This window comes from Pelecanus crispus, chromosome 2 (assembly GCF_030463565.1).
Source record: "Pelecanus crispus isolate bPelCri1 chromosome 2, bPelCri1.pri, whole genome shotgun sequence".
Lineage (NCBI taxonomy): Eukaryota > Metazoa > Chordata > Aves > Pelecaniformes > Pelecanidae > Pelecanus > Pelecanus crispus.
The window spans coordinates 23,239,774-23,251,916 of NC_134644.1; the positions used below are offsets into that span (position 1 = coordinate 23,239,774).

The 12,143-nt window shown below is 37.7% G+C and overlaps 1 protein-coding gene across 1 annotated transcript in view; it reads right to left on the reverse strand.

Annotated features, from left to right (window-relative positions):
• LOC104028863 (macrophage mannose receptor 1) overlaps nucleotides 1-12,143 on the reverse strand; it is a 34,168-nt gene that overhangs the window by 7,518 nt on the left and 14,507 nt on the right. The window contains exons 13-23 of the mRNA XM_075704580.1: nucleotides 11,038-11,165; nucleotides 10,315-10,402; nucleotides 9,461-9,605; nucleotides 8,432-8,467; nucleotides 8,139-8,314; nucleotides 7,464-7,531; nucleotides 5,744-5,844; nucleotides 3,589-3,725; nucleotides 2,436-2,550; nucleotides 1,654-1,850; nucleotides 332-422 (exon numbers count right to left, since the gene is read on the reverse strand). Of these exons, the coding sequence (XP_075560695.1) occupies nucleotides 332-422; nucleotides 1,654-1,850; nucleotides 2,436-2,550; nucleotides 3,589-3,725; nucleotides 5,744-5,844; nucleotides 7,464-7,531; nucleotides 8,139-8,314; nucleotides 8,432-8,467; nucleotides 9,461-9,605; nucleotides 10,315-10,402; nucleotides 11,038-11,165 (1,282 nt within the window). The remainder of the gene's footprint in view (nucleotides 1-331; nucleotides 423-1,653; nucleotides 1,851-2,435; nucleotides 2,551-3,588; nucleotides 3,726-5,743; nucleotides 5,845-7,463; nucleotides 7,532-8,138; nucleotides 8,315-8,431; nucleotides 8,468-9,460; nucleotides 9,606-10,314; nucleotides 10,403-11,037; nucleotides 11,166-12,143) is intronic.

Genomic DNA, 12,143 nt, shown 5'->3' on the forward strand with positions numbered 1-12,143 from the left:
CTGCAAGAGCACGGTTTTACACTGCGCTTAAAGAGGATGCCTGAAAGACTCATATTTCACTGAGAAAAAATCCATTTCCATTTATTATTCTCTAGTGTTATTCATAATTTAGGTACAAACCCCCAGTTAAGATAGTGGTTCCTCTCCAGCAATTTCCATGAAACAAACTGCACTTTAAAAATAGTACAGCCTTAAGACTGGTGGAACTCTGAAAGCCTGAGAGACTCAGAATGAGACTCAAAGGCTGAAAGAAATCAGATCGGCTTATATATTCAGCTTATTTAACCGAGATACTTTTTCTATTTAGGAGGCTGGGTTAAACATAACTCACGTGAATTCATCTGGCATATATAGCCTCTCTCATTGTCACAGCTATCATCTCTCCATTTCCCATCTGACTTCACAATGAAGACACAATCTGTCTGAAGGAGAGGGAAAGATGCACAGCCATTACAAAAGGCAAACAGGAGGTGGTGAGCTGAAGCTCTTATAATCCTAGTACGAGCCTGATGGCAGAGAAAAGAGGAGAGGAGCTCACTGACCACCTATGTAATTAGTTCAAATCTCCTAGGTTTCTGCCAAACAGCTTGACCTGATATTTATTAGTAACCCCTTAAATTTAAACCAGGCTTCCACTGATGCCAGTCAAGGTCTGAAAGAAAGGTCTATAAAAATAATCTTACCAGGTTTATTAAGAATCCTCTAATGACTACAGAAATTACTAGGGTACCTATATATGTCTTCTCAGTTCTGATTTACAATTATGTAGAACTGCTTCAAAACATTTCCATCAATGAGAAAAACAATATAAGAACTATTATTAAAAGCACTAGTCTGGATTTATCTTAACTGAATCAGACTGTCTTGCAGAAAGCAGGTACTCTTTACCAGTTGTTTGTAGTCATTATCAAGTTATTACTATCAGATGTCTTTAGTAACAACCAAATTTCCCCTTTACTTCCTTATGTTTAATTGCTTCAAGATTTCCTTCATGGCTCCCCAATTTCAAGACTGGCTGTGACCATCTTTCTGCATTTCATCCGAGTTTCTCTTTTATGCTGATTTAAACAAGTTTTAGTCATAAGTAAGTTGACTGATGGTAGATGTTAAAAATCTCCAGTGACTAGCTGCCTATCATTTCCTCAGAAACTACATGTTTACCGCCTTTGGAAAAGAGATTGAATTTCAGCAGAGAAACAGCCTTTTTATTGAAGGTATCCTTTTGTACCATCAGAAACTAGTAAAGCAGTGTGGGAGCACATTAGCCAGGAATGGGACATACATATAGACAAATTCATGTTGCACCAACAACCTTAGTTTTGGTTTATTGTAACTTTTCTATGTTTGGTGTTGCTACTTTAATGTTTGTGGTAATGCAGTTTGTGGGGGACCTGATGTAATATAATCCTCTCCAAGCTTGTTTTACAGAACTGGTATTTTGTAATAGGTCAGGTGGAAAGCACAGGGTCCTTCTTCTTCAGAATCTTTGCCAAACATTTTTGGTGTATTTGGAATCGTTATCAGGTGATTTGCTAAGCCCCGTTCTGCTTACAAAAGGACTTGTTTCAGCATCTTGTTATTGTTGCTGTAACTTCCCTTTTAGGAAAATCATCTAGCTGCCTAAGATATACAGGTTACTTAAATCTCTTGTACCTCCACAGTGATGTCTGTCAATATTTCAAAGTCGTAATAGTCAAAGTATTTTTGTTTCTGTTCTGGTGCACCATTAACCCAGTTGGTGTAGGAAACGGTGCTTCCATCCGTCCAAAAAAAAGTGGACTCTTCATTGATGTCATTCATCCCAATCCAAACATTAGTCGTGGCATCCTTTAAATGATAGAAGAGGAAAGCTGGGGGGAATCAAAGATTTCTCATTAAGGAAAGCTCATCATGACTTACCCAAAACAGGAAAAATGTGCAAAAGCCCAGAACTGGGGCCATATTAAAAGGATAACATTTCCCACTACAGAGCCCATCTGCCCTTACCTAAATGTTTAAATAAGCATCTGTAGGAACATAGGTTACACAAGCATTAAGGTTGAAAAAATAGGCAAAAAGAAAGCTCTGGAGCAGATTAGAAAATGTCCCCTTCCCCACTGTGTATGCACACGTAGTGTTCCAGCAAATCATATTGCCAGTGAGAGAGACAGAAAACACAGATGTCTGTCAGTTTGAGGGATCTGTGCAACTACACTCAAAACAGTCTGGAAGTTTCATGAAAACTGACCAACCAAAATAACTAGAAACACACACTTTATTTCTTATATGCAAAAATTTAGCTATTGTTTCACACTTGGGAGTTAAAATGAAGCATAAACTGACCTGGTTAATAAGCAATTTTCAGCAGATAATCCCATAATCTATTTTGGAGAGTATAGCAGTTTCTTTAGTGAGAGATTAATATTTTTCTCTTTCAGTAGAGCCCATATATGTACCTTGCACTTGTTCATTTGGTATGGTAGCCAGGTTTCCTCCCAAATCGATACAAGCATCTCGTGCAGCATGCCACATGAGCTTTCTTGTTATATTAGAAGCAAATATTTGGAAACACTGGAAAAAAAAAGCAAGCTCTTCATTCAAACTGGCAAAGATGGGAACTGTTATATGTGGCTAATATCAATTAGCTATAGGATGTAGATTTCTCCAGAAAAAGAAATCAGGTCTAGAATAAGTGACAGAGCTCAAGAGTAGAAAGTCTGTATGTCTACCCAGGGAGATGCTTAGCCCCTCTCATTGCACAAGGTGTAATCCAGGAGTCCAGTGTCATCTGAACTGAATGTAATGATTTCAAGTACGTAATCCCTTTTCACATTTTCATCTGCCTGCTTCCTGCAATAACAGCGGGATCGTTTAAACCCAAGGAAATACGGCTTTGGGTGACACACAGCTGCAGGGAGTGATCTCTAGCGTGCCCTGTCCCTCTTCCGATGACTGTGGTTACAACTGTTCATCCCAACAAAGTGTATGAAATATCCTTTGACACATTGACCTAACATTCTGAGGATGCAATAGTAGCACAGTCTATATAAAGTAGACAAAACAACCTTTGGCAAATGGAGCTTCAACTTAAATTGTTACAAATTATTCTGTTACAGCAATGAAGACTTCCAGACCACGTCTGAATGTAAAACTATACTCAAAACAACTGTAGTTTGGCATCATCTTTCTTTGAGATAAGCTTTGGGAAACCTGTACAAGCCAAAAGGATTGCTCAAATACATTCTCTCTAAATCACTCCACCTGAAGGACTTTTTTTTTCAAGACTGACCCTTACAAATTTCAGTTTCCAACATAAATACGTAAAACAGGAGAGAAGGAGGGGTTTTCTTAAACAGTAACAGTGTATTTTAAGCCTGTGCACACTATGTTCTCTGAAATTTATTCAGCATACATCTACTTTTACTGTATTTCTCTGCAAAGTTAAATCCCTGTAGTCACCTCCAAAAAAGCCCAGCCATCCAGCCAGCATGTTCTGACTGGAAAATTAATCTCCAGATTTATTTTATAATCATAAAAACCATATTTTTGCAGTCCTTTTTTTCAGTTCCACTGCTTTACACAACTTACTGAAGATACTTGTTGGCATACCTTGTTGTTAAAGAAAATCCAGCTTTCTGGGCATCCTCCAGGAGGCAATGGAGAAGCAAACGTTGACTTAATAGAACTGTTATGTTTTTCACATACAAATTTATTGGGGGAACCACAGTTTACATCATTCCACAAGCCTAAAATTAGATTAAATAAGCAAGTCAAGATGTTATAGTATTTTTAACAATAATTTATCACTTATTTTGAGTTAGAAAGAGTCTAACCTCTACTCTTCAGACCGTAAAAGTGAGTAAAAGAGCCATGCACTACATTTATGCACTCCACTATTTTTTACAAACAGAAGATGTTTATGGACTGTAGCTGCTCAGCAATGTTAGTTATTGGGCTACTGTCTAGCAATTGAAAAAAGAATAAAGGACTGGGAAGAAAGGGCCAGCGACTCAGAAGAAATGCTCTGGTCATCAACTAACTTCATTCTACTTTCTCCACCCTCCCCACCGCTATCCATCAAAGAGTCTGAGTAGCAGAATTACAGGAGAAAGAGGATGAGAAAAAAATGAACTTTTTTTTTTTTTAGCAGACCACAATGTTCTCTATTTTATATTTCAGGCTGCAGCTTGATTGGAAGGCAAAGTAACCATGGCAGCTTTGAATAAGGCAGCTGAAGCTCTAATAGTAGGACAGCTGTAGCCCCTTGTGCTTAATTTGAACTGCCTGACCCTTCTGTTCCTCATCCAGGGTTCTCCACAGTGTGCGTACCTATTTATGATTTGTTCAAGCTATGGCATCATCACATTGCAGGCAGCAGGGGAAATATACCAACAAGCAAACTTGAAAAGAAAATGGATCAGAAATGGATGAGACAGGAAATACCAGATCAATCTATGGGCACAAGATAGCGTTCAAACATACATTATGAAATATGTGCCATCTCCTGGGGGCCAACATCTCAAGTTAATATAATGTTATCTAGGGATTCAGTTTGCAGATTAAAATACCTCATTTCAGTTGTCAAGATATACAATAGGTTTCTAAGCTACTATTATAGTCAATAGAGAGCTAGGGCAGGATTCATTTGTCTCAAGAGAGGTGCTCAGCATCGTTTGAGAGGCAATGCAAGGTACCTGAAGAGAGCTGACAGATATGGCACTGTTTCTGTGGGAAACTTAAACTCTAGGACATCACAGGTGGCTACAGTCACCTACATGTTGGCAGCTGAATATTGCACTAAACTGAATTGCTCTTCAAGCAGCACTGGCTGTGCAGCTGAGATCTCCATTTGACCATAATGAGACTTGAGAGGTCTAGTTCACATCAGCTACATTTTGTTGTCAACTCAAGCATAACACTTCCCTTATGGTCCAATTCAGTTGCCCACATGTAAACTTCTAGCATCATCTGAGACAAGCTCAGGAATGCTGAGCCATCTATACAGAGCTGGTAGATATGGCAGGGACTGGTGGGATAGCTGCCCCTTTCCGGATCAAAAGCTAAAGAAGGAGGGATGCATCTCAATCAGACCAGATGTCTATGTTTAGAAAAGTGAATCTTGTTCTTGGTGTCTTCATGTAAAGGCAGAACTTCAGGTGGGATTACTGAGTGAATTCTTTATAAAACATAAATTGAGAGATTGATTTTCTTATACATATATTACTGAATTCCCATTAGCCTCAGCTAAGTTACAGAAATACAACCAAGAGGAAACATTAGCTCTAGGATTTGCAAGATATTTACATTTAAGAGTACTTATAAGCATGTAAGACAGTCTTAGGTCATTAGATGTATTTGTCTCTCTCCCCTCTACATTGGCTTGTACCTTCAACCCCCCTATTTCCTGTAGCTGTCATAAATGTTTTCGTAAATTCATAGGATCGAAGACAGACCCCACTCAACTTGTTACTTAGAGAAGCAGTGAAAAGCCCTGTTAAAAGGTGTAATATCAATCTTATGAATCCAGACAGAGACATCTGCATTAAATTACACATGGTACTGCAATATCCCCATTCTAAGGACATAGAGTCTTCCATGACTGGTGGTTACACCAGTTACTGCATCTTGTTGGCTTGTCACTGGAAAGGAATTGCAGAAAACACCTATAAAAGATTGTGTGACAGCTGACAGCAGAAGTTGGACAGCATCAGTTATAATCCAAGCAGAGACAAGTAAAATCTAGTAGTTTAGCCTTGTTACTTACCTTGCTCTGACAACATTATCACACAATTTTCCTCATTATTTGCAAAGTTGGGTTCATTAGGAGCCCAGGCCACATAGGTTACTGGAGTCCCATCTATCCAGCTTAAATAAAAGATATACAGATAGTTATTCATTAATACACTTCAATTGTGAGATGAGAATCCTAATTAACATCTCACAATTAAGAAGGTCCATGAGCATTAAAGGGAACTGGCTAAAACTGGAAGGATTGTTACAGATATTCCTCTCCTTACCTGATCATTCTAATTTGAAGAAATTTATTTAAAATATTACTGGTTGGAAAATAGAAAAAGAAAACACCAAGCATATTTTCCATTGACGGGCAGGAGTGATCAGACATCTTTTAATAACAAAAACTATTTTAGCCATAACATGTAATACAGAGAAGAATATTAAAAGTTTTATTTATCTTAACCAATTTCATTTTATCACCTAGTTAATTTTAAGCTTCTCGGTCTGAGCATTCCTGATGTTTTCATACATGCAAACAAGGACAAAAATACTTTTCTGTGGATGTTACCTTGAAGAGAAATATCTCCATAGGTTATTTCTATTAAGTCTTGTGTCTGGAAAGTAGTGGACCTTCTGTCAGCTTTAAAACCACCCTTTCTGAAGTATCAAAATTGAAAGTTTTTCTTTATGTTTACATGCTTTTTACTTTAGTACATTGCTATTGAGGGAAGAAGAGATTGGCACTACATTTTAATCAATATTTCATAATTTAGGTCACTCAGCCTGAAGTGGAAAACAAGTTCAGCTCCCTCATCTATCTCTTGCTGATGATGATACTCTTGATCTAAATAAAGGAGACGCTCACTGGACCCAAGCAATGCCCTGTCTCCCTAATTTGTGTCCTGAATCAGGAGGTTAGAATCATGCACCCACTCAGTCACTACCATCCTGTCTCTCCCCACTCCTCTTCTGCCCTTTCCAAGGTTAGTGATTTACAGACACTCAACAGCAGCATTAAAATAAAAAGGTTAAATTCAAATCTCCTCTAAACCTGTTTCAGGTCAAGATTAGAAGCATGGTCTTTTACCTCCCAGATTTGTCCTAACTAGCAGATGGGAAGGTAGGCAGTGTCACTATCATGCTTTTCAGTATCTTTTACTAGTTTTGAGTTTATTTGTGTGTTGGTCTTTCACAATACTTGTTAATTTTACTGCACTGTAAACTTCTGCTGACTTTTTTTCCTGGAACGGGAGTTTGCAGAGGCTACCTTAAAAATTCTGTCAGAAGCAGCTTTTGTACTCATTGTCCACATCTTCTTAATTCTGGAGGACTTCTCTGAAGCTATAGTATATAGATAAAAAGCATAAGAAAGCTAAGCTCTATGGTATGGACCATATTTTAAGTGTGTGTGTGTGTGTTTATAGGTATAAAATCCAGCATAGTAAAGTATCACTCCAATTTACGGGGCAAATCTTTGAAAGAAACTTGAGAAAGTATGTATGGAGAGTACAGCTGCCAAACCTTTCTTTGGGTAAGTGTTTACTCAAAAAAAAAAGTGTTCTTTTCTTATTTCTTTTGGGGGAAAACTAATGGACTTTAGAATATCCTAGGACTATTCCATTCTGCTTTGTACTCATTACGTGGAGCTGCCTTCAGTCCTTGAAAACAACACATTTAGTACCTCCAGCTATATAGAATACTGTATTTGTTTCTACATGTTAAGAGCTGCAGTGATCATCTTAACTTACCTAAACTTTTTATCAAGACTCACTTTTAGACCAATGAAGTATCCTCTTGACTGACTCCAGGATTCCTCCTAAAACAGAAAGATACTATTTTAATTTAAAAAAAAAAAAAAATCTTTGAAGTAAAACAAGCAGAAATGGATGTGCCATTGATTAGGTTCACAGAGCAGTCACTGAAGTCAAGAGCAGTAAAGCACATGCTTAGTTAAGCAGAGCGATGTGCTTACACACACGGGCACAGAAGCCAGGTTTTTATCTGGAGCATCAGAGCTGAATCCTGCAGCGCTGAGGGCCCTTAGGGTGGGGTAGGAGAGAAGCAGATCTTGAGTCAGAAACTGGTACGCATCTTTCATTCTCTCTTCAGGACTACAGCACCATTTAATGCCAACCTCAAGTCTCCCTCTCACACCAAGTACTTTCCCCAGCACAGCTGGCACCTGCCCACATTGCTCTTCCCACCGGCGTGCCTCACCGCCTCAGCACAGCTGGCACAGAGCAGGAGAGACCAAACACCATGGGACCAAAGGGCGCGTTTGGGGGGGAATTTCATAGATCTCATCTCATGAGGATTTCGTTAGTGAAAATGCTGATGGCTATATTTCTGAGGCAATTCAAGTTTCGCAAGCAGATTGTCAAAAACATTTCTACTTTAGGCTGTCTGTTTATAATGATTCTTACATTTCTTTTTAGTGCCCTCTGTAGGAACCTTCTCTCACTATTACTGTTAACAACAGCCAGGTCTGCAGAATTCATCCTGCAAAACTCTTGGGCTTTTTCCATGGAGACATATTCTTTGCTGATGTAGTATAATTTATCTTCATATATGACCCATCCATCCGCAGTGGTTTTATAGGCTGGAAGATAAATAAGGTAGCCTTAAATTCTGTATTTGTAGAACACAAAAGCTCATTTTAGAATAATGATTTTGATAAAAAATAATGAAGATGAATAAATGTACACAAAAAGCCTACCATACGTGTCGATTGGTTCGGATTTTAATGGCACTCCTGCAAAACAAGAGAGTAGAAGGCGTGATGCATCTCCATAGCGTGTTTTATGATGTAGCTTGTGACTGACTGCAAGGAGCAGAGTGAGGAACAGAGCAGGGTTCTGCACTCTGTTGCCATTGACTAGAAAGTAAGCTTAACCACACATTTCAGCTGCACATTGTGCAATATGCATGGTCATCTACTTATAATTTTGTATCACAAGCTGTGCTTCATGTCAGCAAAGTCATAGCTTTGGCTGGATCCCATTCCTGCGCAGAGCAATGTAAAAGAAAATTGCTCTTCCAGTCTGTAAGTCACAGTAGATTTACCTGAAAACTTTGGTTTTACAGCCCCTTTACTGATCCATCAGAAGACATTCCATAATCCTCCAGAAGGGCCTTCTTACCAAAAGGGAGAAGATTTCCACTTGCCTTATCTCTATCAAAAAATTCTCTCAGTCCCAAATATTTGTAAGCAAAAGGAAATATGACTATGTATACTGACTGTGAGCTATTTCTGGTTCTGATAGAAAAAGAAATTACACTGCTTTGAACGATTGCTTTTCCAAAAGCAGTTGAATCCTAAATAATGTTAAAGGAGAACTTGGAGCACCACTAAACCTTTGGTGTACAAACATATTGTATTTGGGTTTTAGCTTTTCCTGTGTTAGTGTAAAAAACAGTATTGTAAGGAATTCACAACTCATTACTTCCTACATTACAAAAATACAAGCAAAAACTTCTTAATATTCAAAAAGTTTGCAATCTATTAAACCCTCGCAAACACATGGATTATTTATACATCCTAATTTACATGAAGAAATAAATTTATTTATTCTCTTCATCTATCATTGAAAAATCCTGGCCTATATTGTGTTACCCAATGCACTTGACCTCCATTTGGAAAAAGTAGTTCCTCAAAATTTCATGTCTTTCTCCAGCAACTTGTATTAGAAGGCAACTAGTTATAAAGTCATTTAAGCTTCTTGCTTAAAGAGAAGAATAAATTTACCTTTTTTTATTTGGCAAACCCAGTCAAGCTGTACTTCACAGACTGAAAGAAACCATCGCTTAGAATAAGTCCCACCATTGAGTACGCCACAGAACTTACGTCCTCCTGAATTTCTTGGACTATCATCCCAGTTTGTGTACCTAACCTATAGAAGAAATCATCTTTGTTACTCTTTTCATCTGTTTCAGTAGTTGTACTCTCCATTGGCAAACAGAAGCAAACTGATTTTGTCTGAAAGATTCTGTCTCGCTAAAAAGAGTTGAAAATATAGGGAAAGCTTGGGTTAAAAAATAGGTAATAGAGAGTAGGAGTAAAGGGAGGACAATAAGCAGTGGAAACCTGTAGGAACATTTCACACATCTGTGGATATTTACATGGGCTCAGGAGATGACTGGATAAATTCATGGAAATAAATAAAGATTACAGGTCTGAGCTCCAGTTCTGAAAGACCCTGAGCCATCACTTACTGGGGGATGAAGGACTATACCAGGAATTATGCTTGCTGTTTGATTAGCTCTTAAGATGCTTCTGGCCACTGCCAGAGGCAGGATATGAGATCCAGTATGACAAATTTTTGTATTCTGACATTATGTGTTCATATTATACTCTTGGAAAAGAACATATGTTGGAGTGCTGTGCAGAAAGCTACAGATCCTGATGAGATACAGACGGTTTCCATGTATTCAAATGTGTTGCCGTGATTTTACTCATGATAATAAAGGTTAACAACCATGTAAATGTTTGCAGGATTAGTGTTTTCTTTGATGAGGATAGCAGTAAAAACCCAAAAAGTACGTGTACAAACCCCAAAACTTCTTAAGCAAACAAATATGATGAAAAATTAAAATACTCACTGGAGAGCCATCACTCCAGGCAAATCCTTCATCTGGATTCAAGGAAAATATACCGAGCCAAACTTTTTGAAAGCTACAGCGAGTGGCACTAACAGAAATTACAAGGCAGAGCAGTGTGTAAACATCAACACAAAAAACATCCAGAAACACATCATTAAACTTTGTAGAGCACATTGTAAAGTGCAGTGAAGTTTTAGTAATTACCTTATTACCTTTGGTGAAGGGCATATAGATGTGTATGTTCTTCATAGAAACAGCTAATATTTCTAGAGCTCAAAAGGCAATGGCTTATTTATCAGACTTAGTAGTAGTATTGATCCTGTATTTTCTCTGTGTTCTGTTTTCTTAGGAAAGGCCTTCACAGATTCAGAAAATTATCTCAGCATTGACTACTTCAAGGTGAGTCAAAAGTAAATATATTCATCATGTTTTCTACCCTACTAAAAATACCACCAGCCACAATTTCAAGTATTTCTAGATTATATCCAGTAATCATTACACTGTTGTTTTTTTCTTTTTTTTTTTAAATTTCCTGGATATAAACAACTCTTTTTTTCCTGAAACAGTTAAAAACATTCATGAGTAGATAAAATTTCAAAGTATCACAGGTTTTTTTTGCTTTTGAGGAATCCATATGTTTCAGTAATCATCTAAGAGCACTCACAATAGTTCATATGAGAAGTCTCTTAAATCTGGTAAGATAAACATACAGCAGATACTCACTACATTGCTTTTATTAGTAACGGTATCTCCTCTTTACTGTTAATGGTGACCAGATCCCCTCCTATTTGTCTACAAAAATCTCGAGCTTCAAGCCATGATTTCTTTTTAATATTTGATCTGTAGAAACACTGTGGAGAAATTACTTTGAAACATATTATATATGTTATAATAAAATAAAAATCATAGTTTCGCTCACCCATAAATGAGGTTTCATACAAGCCAAGTAAAAGTCCATAAAAGAAATAGTATTAATTACTCTGGTCATAACATTTTTGCACTAGAGTTGTCTAGCTAGTTAGCATAGTGGTGACAAACAAAGGGAAGAAATTGCTAGAATGGAATACAATTCCCTTTAACTTATTTTACCTGGAGGAGGCCCAGGCCACCTTCCAGATGAAGGGAAAAGAGAGTGGTTGTGATGGAGAGGCAAGGTGGCCTGGGAAGGGTCTGAAGATACAGGCAAAAGAATGACCTCATGGTCTTTTACAACTCTCACTTTATATTTGCAATATGATGTCTAACATTTTGGTAGTTTAACAGACCATAAGCACAAGTTTGATAAAAGCTAAAAATGACAATCTGGAGATAAAGGAGCCCAAGTAAATAGCATTCCAGCTGAGTTTGAAAGAAATTAAAAAAAAAAAAAAGGGAAGGACTCATTAATTCAATAAAGTGAGAAGAAATATTAACATCTCGCAGTTAGCACATTTCTATTCGGCATGATCCCAAATCACTGTTTGCACATTACCATCATTTCTTGTTCAAAGTCATTTTGTATGCCTGCTCAGGCATAACTTAGTGTACTTCAAACACAGTTAGCTGTAGCTTTGCATCAGAAACTCTCTAATAAATGTCCTTCATAAACACTGGTTTAATTAACCTTTCATGTGACTTCTTATGCTTTATTTTGGGGGGGTAATGTGCTTATCTTACCAAGGTCCAGCCTCAGGCATTGTGCTGCCTGTGGATACACTTCACTGTTTCTCTGCTTAGATCCCTGAACTCTCACACACGTCAGATAAATATGGGATCTTTGCACAACCTAGTGACCACAACTAATAGAAAGAGCCACACTAACAGCCAAGCTTTGCTGCTTCTGCTGTTTA